This window comes from Leuresthes tenuis, unplaced genomic scaffold (genome assembly GCF_036924035.1).
Source record: "Leuresthes tenuis unplaced genomic scaffold, fLeuTen1.0.hap1 SCAF_5, whole genome shotgun sequence".
In the NCBI taxonomy this organism is placed as follows: domain Eukaryota; kingdom Metazoa; phylum Chordata; class Actinopteri; order Atheriniformes; family Atherinopsidae; genus Leuresthes; species Leuresthes tenuis.
In genome coordinates this window covers 10,641,502-10,667,565 of record NW_027325359.1, presented here as the reverse complement: position 1 = coordinate 10,667,565, position 26,064 = coordinate 10,641,502, and the positions used below count along the sequence as shown (strand labels likewise).

General features: G+C 40.3%; 1 protein-coding gene across 1 annotated transcript in view; it reads left to right on the top strand.

Annotated features, from left to right (window-relative positions):
* megf11 (multiple EGF-like-domains 11) overlaps positions 1-15,982 on the top strand; it is a 73,461-nt gene extending 57,479 nt beyond the window's left edge. The window contains exons 13-26 of the mRNA XM_072385927.1: positions 804-967; positions 1,099-1,201; positions 4,021-4,167; positions 5,450-5,584; positions 8,028-8,156; positions 8,745-8,873; positions 9,494-9,622; positions 9,761-9,889; positions 9,994-10,230; positions 10,449-10,618; positions 10,711-10,774; positions 12,932-12,976; positions 13,629-13,835; positions 14,083-15,982. Coding sequence (XP_072242028.1) covers positions 804-967; positions 1,099-1,201; positions 4,021-4,167; positions 5,450-5,584; positions 8,028-8,156; positions 8,745-8,873; positions 9,494-9,622; positions 9,761-9,889; positions 9,994-10,230; positions 10,449-10,618; positions 10,711-10,774; positions 12,932-12,976; positions 13,629-13,835; positions 14,083-14,258 — 1,964 coding nt within the window. The 3' untranslated portion in view covers positions 14,259-15,982. The remainder of the gene's footprint in view (positions 1-803; positions 968-1,098; positions 1,202-4,020; positions 4,168-5,449; positions 5,585-8,027; positions 8,157-8,744; positions 8,874-9,493; positions 9,623-9,760; positions 9,890-9,993; positions 10,231-10,448; positions 10,619-10,710; positions 10,775-12,931; positions 12,977-13,628; positions 13,836-14,082) is intronic.
* Positions 15,983-26,064: the final 10,082 nt, after the last annotated feature.

The following is a 26,064-nucleotide window of genomic DNA, read 5'->3' as shown; positions in this document are numbered from 1 at the left end:
ACTGTACTGCATACTGTCTGATCTGACAGATCGGATTTTTCCATGGATAAACATTTATACACATACAATACAACCTGTACATATGGTCTCAATCCTCCTGCAGTCTTTGCTGTTTATTGCTCTTCTGTATACATTTTATCAACTGTAACTGCCAGGTTATTCTTGTTCTCCATTTATTTCATGTTCAGTTTCCAGTTTAGTGAGTGATACATCATATAAATCAGCTTATCTCAGATCCCCCTGCTCTACATGTTTTACAAGTTTCTCTTAGCTTACACACCTGATTTAAATGACCTAGTACGGCTGCAGCTCAGGAGATAGAGTGGTCTGCCTCCTGAATCAGACCCTCACTGGTTTGATCCACAACTTCTTATTCTACATGCTAAAGTTCTTTGGCAATATACTGAACCCTACACAAAAGGCTGTAAAAAAAAAAGTCATAAAACCAAGTCATAAAAACACACTATCTAAACACTCTGGATAAACTGATTTTAAAGTCAGTTTAATCTGAAAAGTACTAAATTTAACCTCCAAATGGCACTTTAGAAAAGTTCAGAGACTCACCAAAGTCAAAAAGATTTCACTTTTAAAACTTCTAGAACTACGCTTAATTTCATATTAATATTCCCATTCTAGTCCAGACTAAGTTTATGCTTTGTGCTGCCAGCTTGGTAGCAAACACTTTTCTTGGTTATCACGTTAATTAGATCCACTAAATTGAAGTTTATCTTCAGGGTTCAAATCAAAGCTTTGGAATCAATATAGCAGACCAGTCTGATGCATTTCTGCTTTCTGTTACCAAGGCTGGCAGGGTGTAGACTGCTCCATCCTTTGTTCCGGTGGTACGTGGGGTCTGAGCTGTAACCATACATGCTTATGTAGCAATGGAGCTGCATGTGACCCCGTAGATGGCACCTGTGCTTGTTCCCCTGGGTGGAGGGGGGAGCACTGCGCTGAGTCCTGTCATGTAAGTCTTTTCTAACTGAGAAAATGCTGTGAAAGCCCTATGAGTCTTGAGCATTTTGTGTCATAATAAAATCTGTAGTGGCTGCCGTATTTTGCTTTTTAAAGATGTAACATTATAGTTGTCATTGTTAGGATGGCACATATGGGTTGGAGTGTCGTGAACGCTGTGACTGTAGCCATGCCGATGGCTGCGACCCTGTAACTGGCTACTGTCGCTGCTTCCCTGGATGGACAGGTTAGTACTACTAAAAAAATCAGAGCAGGCTCCCATCCTGAGCTGAAATAGCCTCAGCCCTCAGAGATCAGAGCTGGATGAATTAGATATCCTCATCAGCTCAAAATCAAAGACATAAGATGCTAGTCAGGCATGTTGATTTACCAAAACAGGAAATTATGCATAGGGATTCATGATTTGTTTTGTACAGTATATTTATAGACTATCTGAGCAATGTTTTGTTAATTAAACATTTAGTTTGCTCTGCCAATGAGCCCACGGCATAGTCAAATAAGAGATATTGAGAACTGAGCTCTAAATTAAAACTCTTGGCTGATACACTGACTGTTGATATGCAGCCTTACTCAGTGGTAATAAACAATGACTGAATTTTCCTCCAGTGGTGGAGTCATCAGATAACGATTTAAAAATTGATTCAAAATGATTACTTTCTTGATTTTTGAACACAGACTGTGGTATTTTTATTTTTTGTTCTGTCCGTTAATCAAAGTGCTATAGCTGAATGTGAAATCTCATAACAACTGACAGAACCATTTTTTCATCAGATTATTCAGTCTTTATTTATCATCATAGGTGCTTTATATATGTTTTTGATTCCCTGCAGTATACTATATACTCACATAGACATATGTACGTTCTCTGTTTATGATTATTTAAAGCGAGTGATCACAAGGATAGAGTTGGTGATTGAAACGTGTGAATGTCACAGTAAGGGTGAGGATCATTATACTAAAAAATGAAGCGTCATATCTGAATGTCAAATCCAAGCAAAGGACCTAGTCTCTGAGCTTGGGTAGAGAGAAACAGTCAGGGAGGGAAAAGATTCAGGAGGAAAGGTCAAGCCCGTGAGCTCTCAGCAGCCCACTCCATTCAGCCTCCTGAGCTTAGGGCATTTATTCTGGGAAACAATGTGGGTTTTATTAGCTGCAAGAACAGAGCCGGCAAAAATGGGCCTCACATGCACTGAATCCTGCACAGGTCGGGACCATCTGTCAGCCTTAATTGAGTCACCAGGGTGCAGGACTCAGGGCAGCATGCAGCCCACTGGGTCAGACAAACACACACACACACTCACACATACATACTTGAATTGGGAAGGAGAGGACTACATGGAATTTATCACAGGATCAAGTTAGAGATGGAATGAAATGGCTATTTACAGAAAGTCTAATGCTATTTTTTGCTGTGATATGAACACTGTATGTGCTTGATTCAGAATTGGTATGGTGTTCCTCTGTCTAGTTGCTGTTGGTTTTATTATAATGTTTGCGTGGACTTCAGACTTCAGAAGTGTATTCATGCAAGCTAAGATGCAAGATAAGCTGTCTTTGACTTACACAGTTGTTGCTGGTCTGCTGTAAACCTGACATCAGCCAACAAAAAAATTCAAGAGCTCTGTACAGAGACACTTGATGCTGGGGCTTCATACAAGCCCATATTAAATAGGACCTTGCCTTTTACTTTTAAGGAGATCCTAATCCATGTCATAGAGCAGGTAAACTGATTGTGTGTTTATATGCACTGAGAGCAAGGGATAAAAAGAGAAAGAGGGGTTTGCTTTTCTATGCTCACTCTGTACAAATTGGATAGTGGGACCTCTGGCACTTTGCAACAAAAAGCCTGCTTTGAAGAGACTTCAGTGCAGGCTTCTTTCACTCTTTCTACTTTTCTCTCACAAGACATCCAGAGACCCTCTGTTTGTCGCCATTAGACTGAGAAATGTGATGCTCTGTCTGCATTCATTTTCTAACAGCAAAGGCAGTCTGAGTTTTTTTTCTGGCCGGCCTAGCAGAACCTCAAACACGCTTGCACATGCCTTGCCCTCCTTTTGATGTCCACGGCTTGGCTCCTGACTAAATCACCCCCCGCCCCATCAGTGCTAACATTTCCTCTCCTTTACTCCTCAATGCCAGCCCTAAGGTACCGTGGTTATTGTATAACATTAGTCCCAAGAGTTTGGTCCAGGTTTAATTCAAAGGTACTGCACTAATGCTGCTTTAATGGCCTCACCTTTCTCAGATATTCACATTCAAAGGAAATTTCAAATGAGGCTTCGAACATAGCTGGCGCTTGAGAGGTTGCAGAGTTTGCATGCGTGTGTTTGAGTGTGTGACAATGTGCGTGCATGTGCAACTGCACTGATATACAGAATATTACATTTTATGAAGCTACATGTCTGTATGTAGCACAGCACGGGTAACTTTTCTCCTTTCATCCCAGTTTTCTGAAAGGCTGGAAAAAAAAAACGTGCTGCTCTGATGGATGTGCTAATGCATTCATGTGCACAGTGAGAACCCTGTATGGATGCAGTGTTTTTCAATTGTTGGCTGGAGCCGCACCATACACACTGTGACACTTCCAGACTGTGCTCTTGTAGCCCGAGTACCTCCCCTCAGCTCTGTACACAACCCTAGCTTTGCTGAAAGAGAATGGGAGACTAGCTCGGGCTCTCAGGAGACCCAACCCTGTTAATCAACACAGTGCACTGGCAAGAAGCCCCAGTCAGATCAAATATAAAATACGTTTGGAAAGGAGAAACGGAGGGTGATAGATGGGCTGAGCTAAAAATGAAAAATAAAAAAGCACTCACTTCAAACTGAGGATTCTTTATTCAAGTCTTTATTCAAGACTAAAACCAATTGAGGATCCAAGCTGGTTGAATAATCCTGCAGAGGTTTGTTAAGAGCAAGCATTGTGAATACTGCCCAGTAATGATGTGCTTTTACAGATGGCACACTATTTCGAAGGTTTCAGCAGACCAGTCTTCTGTCCTCTTAGTGTGCATTCACTGAATATTTGTTTTGTTAATGTGCCTGCAGGAATCCACTGCGATAATGTGTGCCCACAAGGCTTCTGGGGACCCAACTGTTCAGTCAGCTGTTCCTGTCAGAACGGAGGCTCCTGCTCTCCCGAGGATGGCACATGTGTTTGTGCACCTGGATACAGAGGAACCTCATGCAAAAGAAGTTAGCCTCCGTTTCTTTCTCAAAGCAACCTCTCTTAATCCAAAGCTTAAGGAATGTCTGCCACTGAACTGAGCAGTAACAAACTCCATCACAGCACTGACCTTGTTTTGATCTTTGAAGAATTGTTAAAGTGTTTGCCCACTGAGGAGTGGCACTCAGCTGTCGGTCATAATGGCTTGAGCGTAAATCCTTCATCACAGCTATCACTTAATCACAGCATCTTTACCCCTGCGGCATCCCCAAGACACACACACATGCACATAAGCACACATACTTCTCACCCTCCTACACTGTCCTTAACAACCAGCTCACAGTGGGAGACTCAAAGTCCTCGCCTGAGGCTCATCAGTGGGCATGTTCACTGGGAGCGCCAGCTCTGGCTTCTGAAGGGAGTCTGTCTTAAGCTGCTCTCAAGTGAGGAGCTCACTGATTAGGAGAGACATTCACAGTCACAAACCTGTAAACATCTATTTGAGTTGAATATAAGAGAGCGACACAAACTGTGTGTGCATGTGTGTGAAATGAATATGCCAACAAATTCAATATTTAGACAGGTAATTTACTCATCAGGTAAAAGCCTCATGACTGCAGTTTTGTGTGTGTGAGAGAGTCTTTTATTTTTCAGTGAAAGTTTAATTGAGGGATTACAAACATCTCTAAAGGCTGACAAAAATGTATCCTACCTGGTGCTTGAAATAAAATCTGAACCCTCTGGGTAAACTTCACATTCAGTGGTTGTCAAACTGTAGCCCCGACTAGTTTCCTAAAATAATCTATTTAGGGAAACCCCAGTCATCCCCTCAGAATATTGTCATTGAAGTAGAAATCCTCCGTTAAAAGAAATGAGAAAATGACACCGATACCTAAGCCTATTCTGATTGTTGCAAAGTTGATGATCTTTGCAATGTCAGTAGAATAACCTTTATACCAGCATTTGAATATCTTGGTTTACATTTTTAAATCAAATCTGTATTATTAACACTCAGTTGTGGGTTTCCTGACATATTTAGATCATATAGCTATTCTTCGAGATTTGACATAAATAAGACTTTCACAGTTCTACTAACTCTTTTACTATTCCCTCTGTGGCAACAGATAAAATGTCAGTGATTACCCTTTGCTTTCTATCTTTTTCTCTTCTGCTATATTTCCTCCCGCCTGGGTTTACCCCCCACTCCTGTGATCGCTGTCATGCTGTGTCTCATAATTATATACCTCTTGTTCCATCCAACATTGGTGATGAATTCTCTCTCCTCTCTCGTCACACTCTGCTGGGCTGCAGTCTGCTCTCCTGGGTTCTATGGGAAACGCTGCAGCCAGTCGTGTCCGCAGTGTGTACACAGCACTGGGCCGTGCCATCATGTCACTGGCCACTGTGAGTGCCTGTCCGGCTTCTCTGGCTCTTTGTGCAACCAAGGCAAGTAGCCTTCTTAGCCTTTTTGACCTTTTCCTGCATTTTAACTTCTTGTCAAATCATGTTACTGTTAAGTTTTAGTTTTTGCTACAACAACAACAACAAAAAAACTGATGGATACTGTGGATAGCTATTTTGAAATTCTTTACCAATTTCCCTTGATAGAAAATACTAAAAGTCTGAATTTCAATGGTTAGGAAATAAAACTGATTAATATTGTAGAAAATTATTGTATAAATATTACTTTATATTGACACTTGAAATATTTAGTAATGCTTTAGGACTAATTTAATGTAAAACACACCTTTTTTTTCACTGTTTTCATCATGAGTACACCTGTACATTTTTCCCACAATGTCCTACTGCTGTGTCTCCCACTGACACCTTTGCTTTCAAACTACAAAAAATTAGTGGTATCTGTAAACCCCATACCAAATAAGTAGATAAATAAATAAATCAGCCTTCAAAAGAAAGTTAAAAATTGCTCAGATCCACTCTTTAAGCCAAAAAATCCCTTTGCCTACTTCAGCAAAGGGAGCTTCAAGTAAATTACTTTTCATGAATATACAAAGACAAAGAGGCAACTCATGTGCACATCTGTTTCTCTTTTTTTCAAGGCAATCTGTCTTTTGTGAATTGCCCTGGTGATGATTTAATTACATGGAAAGACCTTGTGTGAAAAAAAATTGAAAAAAAGCTTAGCCTTACTTCCATGATGTTCCTTTTTTGGCCCAAAATGTATTTGATTTAACTGTTATGACTGTTTAAGAGGTCATGAGTCATTTCAACTCATCTATGATCACTGTCTGAGCCAAACAGGTTTGGCTTGATGTTTTACTGAGTCTGAAGTATTAAAGATAAACAGAACACTTATTGGAAATGTGCAAAATGATTCAAAGGTGCGTAAATAGTTTTTGTTGATATGTCAACTATATTCTATGAGTGCAGTTTTATGTCCCCATTGTCCATATTTGGAACTACATGTTTGCAGCTTATGCTGCATGATGGTGTATTGGTTACCACTGTTTCCTCACAGCAAGAGAGTCCCTGGTGCAAATCTGTGTGGAGTTGCATGTTCTCCCTGTATTTGTGGGTCCAAAAAACATGCATGTTAGGTTGACTGGTGATTCTAAATTGTCCCATAGTTGTTTGTCTCTGTAATGGACTGGTGACCCATCTGGGGTGTACCCCACCTCTGGCCCAATGGCAGCTGGGATAAGCTCCAACACCTCCCCCCACCTCGACCCTGAATTAGGTTAAGTGGATATACTAAATGGATGCATGTTTGCAGATTAATATCAGCTCATGTGTGATCATTTGTGTCCAAAGATACTGTGTTTGTCTTGTTAGTGGCTCCTCATTGGTCCTAAAGTGTAGCATTAGACAAGACTCATACATTCAAATGTGCTGTAGATTTTCACTTCTTATAATTTACTATTTTTTTATAAATTACAGAAAGGCAATTGGGGATTTTTTAATTCTCTTTCATGGTTTTGAGATGTGTCTTATAAATAAAAGTTTAATAGCTTAGCTGAGGGAAGAGCAAAAAGTAAAGATGAGAGAGCCAGTCCCAATTTGTCGTGGCTATAATTACTGTTGAGCAGGCGTTAGGCAACGAGGGACGAAGGTGGCTAACAACAAGCATATTCTACTCTTGTTGAGCCCCATCGGCGTCCTCACTTGTCCTCCGTCCAGCACACAAAGTCCCAGCCTAATGAAGCTCTCCTAGTGAGTTGAGGCTTGAAACCCCAGAAGCAGCATGGGGGAGCCAACCTCATGGCTTAATGACAACCTGCTTGAAGGAGCTTGAAAGAGCTCTCAAGAAGAAGGGAAAACCAGTAGAAATGTAATCATTAAAATCACCCCACATGAAAATGAGTCCGACCCATCTCTTTCACAGTGAGCCACCTTATCAGATTTCTAAAACTGGGCTATTCTCTTTATATGAGACCTTTAATCTCTCTGCTTGTGCTGCAGATCCATGATCCTGATGGTTACCATTTGCCCCATGGTCCTCCCAAAAAACACAATTGAGGTTTCAATGAAAAAATCTTTTATGGAAGAGTGCCGGAGTGTATTGAAAAATTAATTTCATGAAATATTTATACAGTGGTCTGTGTACATGGTCTATTTTAATTCTGTGGCATATCACTCATTGCACTCTAGTGGGTGGAAATGGGGCAATAGTGCCACAGGAGGCAGAGATCGACTCCTCCTATTGTCTAAACAGATCAATTCACTTAGTGTCAACTCAAATAGAACAATATTGCTCATTAGAGTAAATGTTCACACAACCTGTCACAGGATGAGTTTGTTTTTTACAAAGGTGTTCTCAGTAATACGTCTAAGTTTCATGTCATGATGTTAATGGGTTTCACTGGTCTCTGATGGTAATAATGATAATTCATCAGATCTGCTTTGTAAAGGGATGTGTCTTGTTTTGCAGTCTGTACAAACGGCAGATACGGGAGGGCTTGTGCTGAGATCTGCCTCTGCACCAACAACGGCACCTGCAACCCCATCGATGGCTCCTGCCAATGCTTCCCTGGCTGGATTGGAGAAGATTGCTCTCAGGGTATAGCTTCACTTCTTCATCCTTTTTTTTCGTGTATCTCACCCTTCCATTGTCCATCTCCAATCCTTATTTTATTTCTCCCATTTACGTTCAAACACATAAGTCATTTTCATGACCCTACCCATTCACAAGAACTGCCCTCAGCCCCAGATGATGTAAAACACATAGCTTGCTTAAATGGTTGTTGTAATACATTATGCTCTTTGATTTACTGCAGCACAGGCCAAAGATCATTAGCAGAGCTTTGAGCCGCCATGCCATGGGAAATTGATGTGTATTTTGTGTGTGTGCATGTACAGTACTTAAAATAAAAATAACTTAAAAACTCATTTTTAACAGATATTCAATCTGACACCAAAGTCTTCTCATATGATGTAAGATACAGGCGGGTGGAGAGTAATGATCACTCTGGATTTTCCACAGGGAATACTCAAATTATAACATGTAATACATTGTATGAATATGCGGAGAATGTCTCAACTTTCCCTCAAAAAGTGTTCAGTGCTTCATGTATGCATGTCTTAGGGTACAGAGTAAATGTGGGAGAGAGTGTGACAATGAAGTTGACTGTGTCTCTGGCATCTGCAGCCTGTCCCTCTGGGCACTGGGGCCCTGATTGTCTCAACTCCTGTAACTGTCACAACGGAGCCCAGTGCAGTGCCTATGATGGGGAGTGCAGGTGCAGCCCCGGCTGGACCGGTCTCTACTGCACGCAACGTGAGTTTCTCCCATCCAGTCAAACAGACACACAGTGACATCTACTGGCCATCTAGCAGAACCGCAGTAAATCACAAGGAAGCAACAATGTATTTTTGTAACTGGAGGATGTAAAGTTTTAATATACAATTTTATGGGGAGGGCACACCATCAAACTAAAACTAATGGTCACTTCATCATTTTACTCATAACATATTCCAGTCATTAACCCCTGCAATAGTGAAGATCATCAACATCAGTCCTGTAATTTGTATTCCATTATCCATAGCTCCAAGGGTTTATTCAGTACTGTTTGTAATGTCAAGCTCCTGCTATTGTGCATTAAAAGTAATTTGTTTAGACCATTTTCTTTTAGTTTTCCTCACTCGGATTCTTACTGTTTCCAATTGTCTTGTTCTTCAACTCCACCTCTGGGTTAACAGCATAACTTGATTTTCTGCTGAAGCAGGAAATCTCACATTTCCATTCATTCACATTGTCCCTTATTGAGTATGCAGCAGAGAGACTGAATTGTATTGATTTTTCTGTTCCCTTGCGATGTGACCTTGACTCTTTATGTTGTCTTGCCTTCTCTTTCTTTTCTTCGCCCATCCCGCCCATTTTATACATCTCTGTCCCAGGCTGCCCTTCAGGGTTCTATGGCAGGGACTGCGCCGAAGTCTGTCGTTGCCAGAATGGCGCAGACTGTGACCACATCACCGGCCAGTGTGCTTGTCGAACTGGCTTCATTGGGACGAGCTGTGAGCAGAGTTGAGTAGGCCTTCACAATTTAGCTATAAGCAAAATTACCCTGTAGATGAGTGTATGTGTTCTCTAAACACTTTGGCTCCTGGTCAATAAGTGTTTTAATTTTGATGGATGTATTAATGCGCCTCTCTGCCATGCAGAGTGTCCTGCTGGTACGTTTGGATATGGTTGCCAACAGCTGTGTGAGTGCCTGAACAATGCTACCTGTGACTATGTGACTGGAACATGCTACTGCAGCCCTGGATACAAAGGCATCCGCTGTGATCAAGGTGAGAGGAGACTGGACTGGTTGAGAATTTGTGGTGCATGATTGCTCAAACACTGATGTGTGTATATTATTCAAATGACCCCCCTCTCTGTGTTTTTTATGTAGCAGCTCTGATGATGGAGGAGCTCAACCCATACACTAAGATTAGCCCAGCACGAGGCTCAGAGCGCCAGTCTGCAGGGGCTGTCATGGGAATCATCTTTCTCCTCCTTATCATCATGGCCATGCTTAGTCTGTTTGTGTGGTACAGGCAGAGACAGAGGGACAAGGGTCATGAGATTCAGCCCAGTGTGTCCTACACACAAGCAATGCACATTAACAACACTGACTATTCTCTTTCTGGTAAGATAATTAAGATCCTGCTATGCTATGGATAAATAACTGTGCATTTTTCCATAACTTAACCAAAATGTTTGAATGTTCCAAAATTGAAATTGATATCCTATTACATGTGTAGCATGTAATGTGTCGCATCATATTAAATGTGTTGCAACATTACACAAAAATGTGTCAAGCACATAAATTTATCTTTCAAATTTCTCAACTTCTTAACCGCTCAGAGTGTGGCAGTACTGTAGCGATGAGGACCAGCGGCCCTGACATCAATCAGAGTCAGAACAGCAGCAGCAGCAGCAGCCAGTGCTTCACCAACCCCAGTTACCACACTGTGGCTCAGTGCAATGTTGTCTCAACCATTTCCAGCAACCTGGATAGCACTCTGACGCTCAAAGTAAGAGCATTCAACATGTGTCTTCACACAATATTTAACTTCCTAATGTTACAGCACAACCACAACGGCCATTTCTGTTCCTCCTTTCCCAGTCAAGCACCCTGAAAAGCAGAAATGGCTCTGAATGGAGAGCCTACTGCAACCTCAATGACATAGGTTAGTAATACTCTTTCTCATCATATCACACCAAATACAGACAGAGTTTTGACTTGTGAGCAGAAATGTGCAAAATTGTCGATTCAAGGGCAAAGATACATGTGTCATTAATGCAGACCTTTTACTGGCACAAGGCTGCTGTGAATGAAGATGAACCAGAGGGTCTCTTGTTAAACATAACCTTTGCTCCGATTTTGATAAGATATGCGGGACGATCAGAGACATTATGAGAGCGAAGATGAATAAGGGTCACTATGAACTCATTAGTACTCCTTTACATCCCCTAGCAACTATAATGGCTTACACTGGGTCAAACTGCAGTCTAACAATGTGTATTGTGTGCGTTTCTATTCAGCATGTTATTATAAAGGTCTTATTACAGACTAAAGTTTTAGAACACACAAAATTGCAGTTGTCTTATTGTGTCAACTGTAACTGTCCCTGCTGACAACCATGAAGTGGAGACTATTGAGTACACAGGAAATTAATGTGAACGTAGGAAACCTAGTTGAAATGAATTTGATCAATATATGGCTTTCCTCGAGAGAAGAGATTATAATCGCTGTGAATAACTATCTATATATTTTTTGCATGAATATGACCTTAAACAATATTAGATGTTCAAAACATGTCATGAAAGGAGATCAAGAAAAATATACAAGAAAAATATCTGCACCTTTTACCCAACCATCTCTTGTGACCTGTTGTGCAACAACAACTTAAAGGTAAATGTTTCCACTAACTGTTGATCAGTCCTACATATCAGTTTTGATTAGTCTCACTTCCCAGTACAAACAGCATTTAACTCTGAGATGTTGGTGAATTTCCTCCAATGAATTGCTTTCTTCAGGTCCAATAAACAACATTTGGATTAAGGTCAGGTCTTCGGCTTGGCCCTTCATTAACTAATTTATTTATTCCTATTTGTTACATCGACTTGTGTGCTTAAGGTTGTTGTTCTGCATCTTGACCCTTTCTCTGTTGCGATAGAATTCAAAGGGAGAGGATGGGGAACTTTTCTTTAAAATTCAGTTGTCTAATTTGAAATTCATGAATTTACCAATGATGACAAGCTGTCCTGGCCCAGATGCAGCAGAACTCACGACTATGATTCACAGGTTGAATATGATTTTGCAAAACAGTGTTTTTCCTTCTCCAAATAGCTGCCTGTTTCAAGCCGAACCAAACAGGGTTTTTCCATGTTCTCCTTATAGTGAGCTGACAAACTTTAATATTAACCTATGTGAGAAATGTAAGTTATTTAGAGGCTACTCTGTGTTCCTTTGTAAAATGGATTACTTTACATATTCTTACTAGCAACAATGGTTGATCTGTGGCTTCCAAACTTTTAAGAGATGGTTTTATAACCTTTTTTCAGCCTGATGAGTGTGATGAGCAACTTTTTTCTGAGTTCTTCTAATATCTCATTTGCTCATGCTATAATACACTCCTTAAAACATCTCCTTAAAGCTTAAACTCTGAAAGACAGTTGTTCTTTAAATAAGACAGAGCACCTAAGCAAACCTAATAATTCCTCTATAGTTCCACCTTCACATGAACTGCTTTGTAATATTTGTGTAATATTTGATTTTTTTTTTTTCAAAATAACAAGTATAAAGATGTTTTCATTGTGTGAAGAGCTGAGGAGACTTTAAGAACCACAATAAAAACAGGTTGACAGAGTGTGGTATCACTTTGTGCTCTGTGTCGGTGCAAACTGAAAGAAATGCTGTACATCTGAAATAATGTTTATTACGGGGCTATTAAAGCTAAAAACCATGAAAAATTGTAAATCCATTTTTGGACATGCTTCACTTGATCTTAAACAGCCTGATATGCTCATTTCCAATTTGTGTCCAAGCACACAGCAGATCGATTCCTATGGGAGGTCAAAGTGTCTCTGATTGATCAACTACTCTTTAACATGAGCCTCGTCCTCCTTTCAGTATCTGTGCTGTTTGGCAAATATCCCATCATGTCCTCATTGATGTAAGCTTGTAAGCCTTGGGGAATAGGAAGCAGATGAAATTTTCATTACGACCAAGCCATTACTTTGCTCATATTCCTCCAAAAATAACATACTACATGACACATTTGCTGTCAATGTTCACATATTCAGGGAATTTATGTAATGTTTGCCTTCTTGTGCTCTGCCAGATGTTCAACAGGGAGAGGCACAGACACAAAGAAGTTCAAGAAAAGGTAAATTTTTAACTGCAGGGACAGTTTGTTCATGTGTTCTAAGCATCTTGTTCTGCATGTTGTATGTTTCTAAATTAATTGATCCATTACGAGCATGATTATTAAATCCTTTCATGCTTAACAGCTCATGTACTGGTTGTCCCATTTGGCTTTTTTACAGCTCTGGTAAATTTGAATTTTTCTGACCCCAAATTTCACACCCTAATATTTTCTGTGATTTGTGTGAAAACTCTCTGCACTTTAGACAAGAGCATGGAGGTCTGAGGTTTTATTTCAAGAGTAATTGCTTTCTATGGCTCAGTGCCTGATACGTCACATTGTCTCCCACACTTTGTAGTCGGAGGTGGATGTAAGGGACCCAAGGGTGTGAAGAGGGCTATGCTGCGGTCTCTAATGAGGCCTCTTATCAGATTGATGAGACTCTTATGGATGAGATGAGCCATCCAGACTCTCCCCTTTGTACTCTGATTACTATATACCACCATTAGTCATCCGTCAGAGACAAAAGAAGCGCATCTTCTACAGCTTCATTGCCATTCTTCTTTCTTGATAGAGATATCTGTTTAGATTCCAGTATTGATGCCACCATTCCAAGTCTTTGACAATCATCTTTGTTGATAATGAATATGTCTTCGTCTTGTGGTTACTCCAGATTACATCAAGAGCTCCATGTGCAGCAACAGCTCCTGCTCACTGAATAGTGATAATCCATACGCCACTATTAGAGACCCACCAGGGTTGGCTTGCAAGCACACAGAGAGCAGCTATGTGGAGATGAAATCCCCCTCCCACCGTGAAGTGCCCTTTGGAGGCACCGCCACCCTCCTGGGCACTGTGAGCAGGAATGTCTATGATGTTGGTGAGTGTGTATTTTCTCTGGTGTGTGGAGCTCAGCAGGGCCCTACAATTTATGGCCTTTCTGGTCATATCCCACGCTGTGTCCCTGTACAGACTTTTTAAGCCTCGCTAAGAGGAAATGCGACCAGGCTCTGCACTGCATGCGTCTCTTATTTTTCTTTAATCCTCAGTCTGCCTGGGCTCTTTTAAATCTAGCTAACCTACCTGTATCATTTTCTCCCCTCCTTTTTTTCCCCAAACTATCATAGAGCCAACTGTGAGCGTCCTGCAGGGACCCAATGGAATGGCCACCGGCTTCTCCCAGAGCCCCTATGACCTTCCTTGCAGCAGCCACATCCCAAGCCACTACGACATTCTGCCCATGCGTCATAGCCCCACACAAACACCCCCGCCACCCCCAGAGAGCCCCAGCTCCTTGCTCTAGAGTGCACATCCTCTACCTGGTTACGACAGCATGCCGGCAGCTGGAAAACTAACTTTCAACCAACGGCCCTTGCTTTGTGTCCGTGTGCATTCGATTAGATACTGAGATTTTGAGATGGAGAGACAGCCACAGCTCCTCTGGAACCTGGTCTCTTTGGCTCCCACACTTGCACTCTGTCCCCCCTGAAGGAGAGAGGGGAGGAAAGAGTGTCCCACACACCAGCGACCATTCACCCATTTTATTTTCTTATATAACTGATCACTCAGTTTGCAGCCTGGCCTGTTTATGGACCTCCTGAAGTGGAACGTTATTGTTCCAAACACAGCTAAGGCCAGAATACATGAAATGGGTGGACAGTTTATTCACAGGGCAAGAGCTACCCTCGCACTCATTCTTATTCCATGATATAGGTTTATTATCCAAGAGCACCCAAGTGTTTATAATATCCCGTAAACAGAAGTGATTGTCCCTCCAGGAAGGAAGGAATTGCAGCCTTGACTATGTCGAAGTGGGCAAAGATTAGTGTTGTACAAACATATGTGTATGAATTTCCCCGATGTGCAGCAGCTGCAGACCACAGTACTGCAACATAAAGTGCTTCTGCTCATCTACGAAGTGAAGAAATGTTCGTGCAAAGGAAGATAGTGCTCTGTCCTATATGTTAGATGGCTGAGAGTGAACCAACTCTGAGAAAGCATGGATAAATAGGAATCTATTGTAATGGTTCTGTATTCACTGTTCACTGTTATCCAGTAATGATCACACAGTTAATACTAATGTAAGCTAAGTTTTATTGTTAATGAGGCCATGTGTATCTGGACATGTATTTGGGTCACCGGTGTTCATGCATTTATTACATTACTGAGAGTCACAGACACAGAATAAGTCTAAAGTTTAGATTTTTTTTTTATCCCCACACTAATGAAGTGCTCCAATCCTGTGTTGTTGTTTTTCTTTCTATGTGGAAGCTTTTTTCTTGCAATGTTTACATTTTTAGAATATTGGATGTTAAGAATTGATTGCGTTGACCTTTTATGTTTTGTATTTATGAAGGTAATTGCTTTTAGTATTTATTTATATTACTGATGATGTTCTTTTTTTAAATCAATGTGACTAGAATTTAAAAAAAAGAAAAAAAGATGAGCATGATCAGATAATGGATACCCACTGATGTAGATAAAACACAATTTATCTTGTGAGATTAGCAGTGTCATTTTGTGAGCTGTTTTTGAAGTCACTTAAAAATGTTCTCTTGCTGTCAAATTGTAGATTGAAAATAATATTTCATCTGACCAGTTTAAGACCACAAATCCCCTGTGCAGCATTCACCAAGGTAACCATATGTAAAAATCCATGAAAAAGAAGATTTTATGTTTGTATCAGGCCAATTAACTTCTTTTTTAGTGAACTGAATTTGCTCACTGATCATGTGAACTCCATTTCACCCGCTGTTGAAGCAATAACATGTTGACAATCGATGCACAGACAGTGTTTCATTATTGCTGGACATTATGATTCCATCTTTGACCAGTGCATTAACAACTGATAATACTTCATGTGACTGTTTGTCCTCTGAGGACAGTTTTCGAGTTGCTGTCATATCAGAGCTGGTTGTTGTTTTGGTACATAAGTTTGTTTCAAATTAAATGCCTATTCTGCCATCAGAAACCTGTCTCAGTCAGGTTAATACCCTGTGTAAAATGGATGTCTAACTAAAAAGAAATGTAAAGGTGGTTACTGCATGTTTACTTTTTTAAATTCTTTTTGGGAGATGAACATGCCACACTTTATTCTCTGTTAAAACCTTTCAAATGCACAGGGAAAAAACATTTTGTAAAAGCACTTTTACATTTTGTGGACATCTAAGGTACATATAATTCTATAATTCTGAGCACTTTGTGACTGTATCTCCTAAATTACACAAGTGAAGACCACATTTACTAAGATCTATTCAACTGCCATGTATATGGACGGCACCACTGTTAGAACATTCTAACCTGCCTTGTGGGATGGTGTGCAGGAATTTAATGATAAACTGACACCAGAAAAACGTGGCTTAATGCTGCCTCCCCCTTTTGAAAGTTTGAAGCCTGTTTCACCTCTGACCATGCCCAGTGTCACGTATGGTTGTAATGGGCTGTGGTCAGGAGTCTACAGTCTTCCATCAGGAGTTCATTTATGCATCACTGCTGCAAGTGTTAAAATTCTGGAGATCAACAAAAACAAGATCCATACGTTTGCCTAATGATTCAATGATACGATTGTCCTATTTGCACCAATTTGCATGGGTTTATGTGAGACCAACACAGTTGGGTGTTTAAAATGTTGATAACATTACTGTTAAAATAACATTATTCATTAAAATCATAAAAAATATTCAGCACATAGACAACACATTGTAGAAAGTAAACTATTTTCTATAAACTATTAACTGCAATCCTCACCCGTCAGGGCTATGTAGCATTCATGCAAAGGGCACATTCATTCATACAAGCACTATAACACTTACAAATGCTTATCACAGCATGTTATAAGACTGCACTCTTCCAAGTACTACCTGACATCAGCCACATCATAAACTGAATGAAATCATTTAAACATTCAGCACAACCTGTAAATACAATATCCAATGCAACGTTAAACCAATATTACAGTGTGAATTATTGGGAATGTTTCTGACCTGTGGCTTTTACGAGTTAATTTTAAGGGATAGATGACATATTACTGTACCTGGGAAAAGCAGCACTGAGCCAGCTTGATATATGTGTGAGGTGTTCAGGTGTTCCTCAGCAGTACAGAGCAGATTTCCTGAGTGCTATAGATGATGAACATGCCACCCGATGACAGCCAACAAGCTCTGAGTGATACCCCAGTGAAAGGAAATGGAACCAGGAGCCTTTGGATGGAGCTAAAATGAAAGAGAAACATAAAAACACAAGGTCACACTGCTGCCAGATAAGCTCTCGGGACAGATATTGATTTTGTACATTGTTGAATGCTATCAAAATATAGAAATAAAGCATGTGCTTTTCACAGTTTAAACAGGGCAAAGAGTGAAACACAGCAATGACCTCATTTAACAGAATTCAGACTGAAAGCTGGGGGAGATGTTGAACAGTAAAAAAATTCTAACTCTGTGCAAATTGAATGCGTGGCATCCATCAGTAAAGGTTTTTAAAACGAATGCAGGTGTGATTACTGCGGCAGGGGACCTTGTGCTGCCTTTGAGCAGAGGCACTGAGACAGAAACAGGAGATGTTTTTGATTTCCTGAGCCATTCTAGACCAAACTGGATTAAATTTCAATGCAAAGTGTGCCATAAGATATGCAGTTACATTATGTGCATGTCCCTGTTCTGCTCTAGAGATCAGTAGATTCTCAGTGACACATGGACATCTGCCAACGTCTGTACCCCATCACTTCTAAGTGAGCCAATTAGTCAGCTGGAATTCATCTGTTTTTCTTGTCACACATATTTGTTACATTTACATTTAGTCATAAATCAATTCTTACTGGTGGAAACACATTTATTCCTTTGTTATCATTTGTTATCATTCCTGATAGTTGTGTAAATAAAAAAAACTAGTTATTAAAAAAGAAGAAATTAAAAACAACAATGCTCAAAAGTCTTTGATTAACACAGCACAGTTACCTCGGTTTCATGGCACAGTGCATAAGGTGTAAATTCGACATTTTATCCATGATGTGCTGCACTTAATTCCTCTTTTTAAACTAGAAATTCTACTTGATTTCATGGAGCAGTTGTAATTCTTTTTTAGCCTTAAAACACAGTTTGGTATAGAAAATAAGTGTGCTACCATTACTTTTTAGAAAACTTTAAGAAAGTTTCCTTTTGCTGCCACAATTTTAGAGACCAGTAGTGTGGATAAGTAAAATTAATAGGCAGTTGTTTCAAACCAAAATGCCCATAGCAACATATAGTTACAGTTATATTGGAGGTGTTCCCACCTATTCATAATGGGAGAGATTTATCTTGCTTAAATTAAATAGTAAGGCACATTAAGTCTTCCTTTAGTATAAGAATGCATTCAATCATTTCAATGAAATTAATGAGAAAATTTTACTAATAAAGAGTCCCGAACTCATTGTATGTGTCTTTTGTTATCCCTCAATCACAGCTTAATGTCAGGAAAAACACAGACAAAGGATGGAAAAAAACACAAACAAACAGGACTGTGAATGTTCTGCCCCGTTATTTCTACTGGAATTATTTCAGATGAGCATCTCAGGCTGAGAAGGACAAACGCTTGCAAGAGCTAATGACTCTTTCAGTGTTCATATGGACGTGTGCATTAAGGTGCAAAGTGAAAACTGTTGTTGGATTCAGTAAATAAGACAAAACACGCACCCAGGAGCTGTAATGATCATACATGACAGAACATGAAATAAAGGAGCTTGCGGAATATATATTCAAATTTGAACAATCTTTAGGCTGATTATTGAAATGGTAAAATATGGGAGCTCAAAGAAGAGCTGTGGGGACTTTTCCTCTTTAATGCAGGCTGCAGGCACAATCATTTGAGCTGCTCTTTGCCTGCCAGCTGTATCTTTCAGCTGCTGTTTTTCACCTGAGATGTCACAGAGAGAAGGGTTTACTTCTGCTTGATCTGACAGGATGCACCTGGGTGCTGACCACACTGCTTCTGGACGACCTGTCACTTTTATTATGGTCTGCCATCAACTGTTTGAAGCCAGGACTGAAGATTTATGGGGAGAGAGGGAAACTGGAATGAACATAAAACATCTGAAGAAAGCAATACCTGTGTGAAAGTTTGTATTTTCACGATGAATTCTGGCCAGCAGGATCGGGTTCACAGCGCTTTCATTGAAATATGGATCTTTGACTGCACTCTGCTGAGGCTAAATCCATAGCTGAGCTCAGCTGCAGATCTTTATTGTTGTCACGTCCTGCCACAGGAACTGTGGTGATCCAACAGACCAGAGCTGGATCATTACTTTGCTATTCTTAATGCATAATCAGTATTCATCTCAGTCTGGCTCATGATTTTCAGTCCCTCTATAACTGCCCCCAATTCCAGATCAAGATGTACCTCGACAAACATAACCCTGCATAACAATGAGGGAAGAAAGTATGGAACAGCAATTAAATACATTATCTAAATCAATCTAACTAGAGATCATAGTCCAAATGCAAGTGAGTATTTTCCAAGACAAAGAAAAAGAAAACTTTCGAGTACTTCAGGAAACTTCTTTACCGTCTATACTAGAATTCTGTGGCACACTGAATAAAAACACCAAACATATATCCTCGGTCTGTCAATACTTTAAAGAAATTTATCAACAACCTCCATAAACTCATTGTAATAAGCCTGGCAGCCAAGGTGAGATTATCATTTGTATGTCAGTTTTTAAAGGTCAGGGGTTCTGTTCCTGGCTTCCCCAGACCACAAGCTGAAGTGTCCTTGGGCAAGATACTGAATCCCAAGTTTCCTCTGATGTGTTCACAAATGTGTGAGAAAACTTCTTTTGAAGATTCCCCCAGAATAGAACAATTTCTCACTACTCACAGAGGAAACCAAACTGAAGCTTTCTGGGAATACTGTACACAGGAAAAGAACACCCTGACAACAGTAAAGCAAGTTGGATGTTCTATCATGAGGTGGAACTGTCAATATCAATACTAAACACACGTTTATAATGAATGCCTTAAGTTTAAACCAAAAATCTTAGGTTTTTCCACTGGCGAGTAACCTGAAGTACAATTTCAACAGTACAGCAAAAAAAAAACAGTTGACAAGAAGAAATAACTAGTAATAAGTCGAGACCTGAATCCTATCAAAAACCGTTGAAACGCAACCAGATGTAAGAGGAGGGGGACAGCAATTGTGTTGAATAAACATTTTGTGTTTGTGTTGTTTATTAATTTTTTTCTCTTTTGTTGAGTACTCTTGACATTTTCCATCCATCCATTTTCTATACCGTCAATCCGTTAATCGGGTAGCGGGTGGGCTGGAGCCTATCCCAGCAGTCATCGGGCGAAAGGCGGGGTACACCCTGGACATCACAGGGCCACACATAGAGACAAACAACCATGCACACTCACACTCACTCCTAAGGACAATTTAGAGTCACCAATTAACCTAACATGCATGTTTTTGGACGGTGGGAGGAAGCCGGAGAACCCGGAGAGAACCCACGCATACACGGGGAGAACATGCAAACTCCACACAGAAAGGCCCCAGGCGGGGATCGAACCTGTAACCCTCTTCTCTTGACATTTTATTAAGTTAAATCTATACTAAATTTGAAATTAAAATAACTTGATTATTTTGCATTTCTGAAGATAGCCTGCCGTATACATCAGCACATCCTCTGCAGAATTCCCCTCACAATACGAGCGTATTTACATTCGTGTATTTTCTACGTATTCTGCTGTTCCTCCTAATGGCCACCAGGTGGCAGCCAGGTGTCCCTGAAAGGAGTGACTAACGGTAGTAGAGATCTATCCATTTCTAAGCATGGCTGCTCACGTGGTTCCATGGCCGTACCCGCCGGTTTTTGGACTGCCTCAGAGGTCCTAACACTTCCGAACACATTCTGTCAGGTCCGAACAAGGTCCGAACACTTTCCTAACGACATCAAAGACTTCCTAACGAGGTCCGAACAAGGTCCGAACAAGGTCCGAACAAGGTCCGAACACAGGTCCGAACACAGCCAAAAATGGGGCAAAAGGGACACGTGACGTGACGTCGGAGGGGGCGCGGTTAACGCTTTTGAGTGTCGGCCATATTTTTCTTCGCATACACTTGTGACAAGCACGGGAACAAGGTTTGTAAACTTGATTAATACTCATAAAAGTAACGCCATGTATAAGCCGAATGTTAAACCGTGGGACAAACAATATGCAATTTAATCTTCCGTCCTCTCGGCACTTTATCCAAGTTGTATTTCAACTTCCTTGTAACGTAGCCATTTTGCCAATGGAAGTTCTGCCTGTAATAGCGTCGCTGTTCATACCAGCATTGTGTGGCGACGGTGGGGATGTTAGTGATATGACAGTATCAGAAGACAAATAGTAACTGATTTTTTTGTTTATTTGCCTTATAAACTCTGCCGATTCCTCGGGGAAAGCCTTAAGATTTGAACTATCTTTTTTTGCATTTATTGTCCGTCAGTGCAATAGTAATTAATCGGCTATCTGTGGCGTTTTCTCCACTCTGGTAACGGAGCCTGGTTATGTGTTTGAGCAGAGCAGACAGATGTGTCCAGATGTATTAACCCTTGTTTTCTGGTCATATTTTTGTTACTCAAGCAATGTTTGTTGGTCTGGTGGACCCGCTGCATTTTTGGGGTTTTTAATTCAACACAATCAAACAATTTTATGTTAAAATACTCTACAGATGTTTACTTCATCCCAATTTCAAGCAATATAAACAACAAGGTTTTTTGGTATAACTATCATGTATTATTCATTTACAACTTTTTTAGAACTTTGAACATTTACAAAACATAAGTAAGATCTCAATCTCAGCTTGGCTGCTGACCACTTGGTCCTGGGGCCTGCTGCTGTCTAGCTGTGGTTCATTCTCATTTAGGAGATAGCTGATGATTAATGTCATCCTCTTCTAAAAGTCACTGTCAGACTCTGAATTTGATCTTCATATTCTGAAACCTCCTCCCCCACATTGTCATCAAATGTGTCTGTCTTGACCAAAATCAATTTCAAGGCCTTGTGTGCGATGAATCTTTTGGTTGTTGCGGAGAATCGGTTGTATTAGTAGTTATCACTGGGAAAGCTATATTTATTGCCCCCCCCCAAAAAAAAAGAGGAATATGATAACAGGTGCAAATGCGTGAATGTCGGTTTGACACACGCACATGTGTATAATTACAACAAACAGTTTGAAAGTAGTGTTTGTTTTACAGATCACCAAGAAGCTGGCTGGCGCTATTGGGGACAGTGCTGCATGGATGACAAACATCGGCAACGAGTTTGGCCAGGTTCTGAACTCTGTTCTGACGACGGGTGAAGGTGCAGGGTTGGAAGAGTTGTGCCATGGCATCGTCACTCGATACAAGAATGCGGGCCAAGCTGAACCTGAGGTCATCTATGTTGACCGGGACTGCTGCAGCCAGTCAGGTGGGTGAAAATGATAAAATTCTTTATCAAATATACGTTTGAAAAACTGTGTGCCACACACACACACACTGTTACCACTCCACTTGTGGGAGGAGGGGTACTGGCAATTGGGCAGCGGCTGACTTTGTTTTTCACAGGTGTGTCTTCAGTGGTCAAACTCTTCCACCCATGGAGGTCTGCAGTGCGCTTGGACAGCTTCCATTTCATGCGGCGTTTTAACTGCGGCGTTAAGTTTACATTAAGTGTCTGTCTGTCTGTCTGTCTGTCTGTCTGTTCGCAGATGATTGCTCGTCTGTTACTGTGTGATTATTGTTACAATGTTAATAAAGTTTGATAATTTTACTTGAACCAAGAACAGCCTTCACATTTTTATTTAATTTCCATTTGCAAAACAGGACGACAGTGAGTGTGAGTGACATCCATTTAATGCAATTGTCAAAAGTGAAGCCAGAATTACTTGGAGAATTATTTTACATTTATTAATAAAACCCAACACTCTTTGTCTCAACCAAAGATTTTTTAAAAATACTTTCTTTGCTCAATTTGGAATTTGTTTCATTCACTTGTGTTGCACAAATAGTGATACAGATAGATAGCTAGTGTTAGCCCGATTTTTTCATTGGAAGCCCAAGAACAAGCTGGAGAAATCGTTTATTAAAAAAGTATTTATCAGTGGTCACATAGTAAAGTATATTGCAGCGCTGGACTCGGAGTGCCAGAGCTCCCGCAGGAAATCCGTCAGGCCGAGCCCCGATATCCGGAAACATGTCATATTTATATTCAGCTTTATCTCACAGAAGTTGTTTTCACACTTGTCAGAGTATAATTGGCCAGTTTTGGGTGACATGATCAGGCCAGCTGCTGTCCTTGTTGTGTTCTTTGGATGTGAGAAACAATGTGTGTGTGTGTGCTGTTTTAGGCGTGGATCTAATGTACCAGACCTATCTGCCCTACTAGAGATGTTTTGTCTGACCCAGTTGTTTATGTCATTCTAAAGTCTTGGACCCTTTTAAGGTCATCGATTGTGCAGTATGAGCAGAGTGGAAAAGTACCAGCTAGGAACATTTAGGAAAATACAGAATATGAATTTATAATGTCTAAGAACAAAGCCAATTATAACACTAGTCTCTCAAATAATTGAGTGTACCAAAAAAAGAGGGGAAAAATGATGGGAGACTTATTTACATTTACAGTTATACACATTTTGTGTGCTGCCCCCTACAGTAGGCTTTAGTAACGTCCAAAGCACTGTGGTATGTTGGGGTGTTGCCACAATACAGGTTCGAATCCCACAAGAAACGTGAAAATTAAACAGATGATAAACCTTGCAATAAGTGCAGAGGTGTGTGTAAACAATGTTGAGAAGATAAGAGAATAGAGAAAAGTGGATATAGTGTACGTTTTCCTCCTTTTTTCTCCTTTTCTTTTTCTCTCTTTTCCCCCCCTCCTTCCTCTTTTTTTCCTTTTCCCCCCTTTCGGGCAGTCCCTTTTGCCCCATTTTTGGTGTAATGGTTAGCACTCTGGACTCTGAATCCAGCGATCCGAGTTCAAATCTCGGTGGAACCTTTCTATTTGAAATTTTGGGTTTTCTCTTGGTAGGAGGAATGCATCAATAATGCATTAATAAAGCGCATTTAATTATATCTGATGTGTGTAATTTTGCCACAATCTGTAGCCGACACAATTAGCATTTCATTTGATTTCCTATCCTCTTGCTATTTTAGTAGCATTACTATCACTGAATTATCACAACAAAAGTACATCCACCCATCCATCTATTTTCTATACCCGCTTAATCCGTCGGTCGGAGGGGCTGGAGCCTATCCCAGCGGTCATCGGGCGAGAGGCGGGGAACACTCTGGACAGGTCGCCAGTCCATCACAGGGCCACACAGAGACAAACGAGACAAACAACCATGCATACTCACACTCACTCTTAAGGACAATCTTAGAGTCACCAATTAACCTAACATGCATGTTTTTGGACGGTGGGAGGAAGCCGGAGTACCCGGAGAGAACCCACGCTTACACGGAGAGAACATGCAAACAAAAGTCAAATAGTATATAACTGGCAAATGTTGTTACCTATGCATGTAATATGGATCTATTGGGAAGCTTTTAAAACAGCATGCATTCAAATTAAAGAAGGCAAAATGTTAAGTAAAAAATACTGAGACACAATCAACATCGAACAGCTTTACACCCCATTTCATCAGGGCAGTGTTTTTTTTAACTATGGTGCAAAGCCACTGTAGAGAGACTAGATGCACCAATATGATCTATGTAGGGAAAACAAGCACACACAAAGTTTTCTACGCAGAATATTTCTGTTAAATTACTGTAAAATCTGTACCAAATTACTATAAAATCTCCTTGCTCCTCTGTCTTCTTTGAATGAGTGTTTTGGTATATGATAAGAATAGCTGGGGCTCAGCTTAGCCATCAGTCGGTAATAGACCTTTTTAAGAGGTCTGTAATAGCTGTGCAGAAAGCTACTTGTGGTAGCGACAGGAAGTCTCATCAATTTGACACTAAAAGTTTATTCTGAAGGAGAAAGGAGCATGTTTACATTTTCCAACAGAGGTGAGGTGGTTCTTTCTTCATATGATGTACTTCATCTTTTCTGCTTGGCTGGCCGAACCACTCATGGTAATAACGTATTTCCTTCTTGTAAACTGAACTAACTCTCCTGTGACTTCCTGAGTGTCATGGCTTGAAGAGAAATTTGTCATGTGACTCAAGTCCAAGTGTGTCTCCTCATTTTGTAAATGGCTTTAGCTTTAACAAGACTTAAAAAACACTTTCTTGGGATTGCACGCGTTAACTGTGTTGATGAAGTAATAGAAATATAGTCTGGATTGCCTTGTCCAACTTGGTTTGCTTCCTCCTTTTTGAAGTTGAAATATCTTTTTGATATGTCACTGGTGTACTGCTTGCTGCCATGGGTGCTCTGTTTCCCCCTTTTAGCAGTTGCTGTGTTGTAGTTTTTGTCATCTTCTTTTTGATCTACAGCTCAAGATCTGATGCTGAGCTATCCACTGAGATCAAAACATGTCTTGCAGTGTCAGAACTGGTGATTAATGTTTCTGCAGAAGCTATTTCACTGCATTGTCAAATGTTTCAGACAGGGAGAAGTGTATAAGAAAGATCATAACTTCTTGTTTCTAAACTTCCTTCTGACTCTATCGGTAACATCAAATGATTTTTTTTTTCACTTTTGCTGCAAATCATTTATGCTAAATGAAAAAATAATGACTCAGTCATCTTGAGTAATGGATGAGTAGAAGACTACATTAAACATGATTGCTGTTAGATGATGCAGATGCATATCAAATATTCAAACTGGGTAGTCCAGGCTGAACTTGTTTCAGCTCGCAAACTCTCTGGTACTTCCAGCCTGTATGGGATGGACAGGTACTTTAAAATTAAAATAAATGTCCTGTCAAGATCCCAAGATGGGTATAGATACTAAATAAGTTAGCTGAATCTAATTCGCATTAGTAGACCTATGTAAAAGAAATGTTAGAATGTTTAACTTCAGTGATTTGACTTACACACCCTGAACCAGTGAATGCCTGTAATAGAAGACAAGAATTTGGTGTAATGGGAGGCTCAGGTGAAGGCAGAAGATGGTTTCTGTTTCTGCACAGATATCACAAAGTGCAGTCATTTGTCTTTTGTCTGT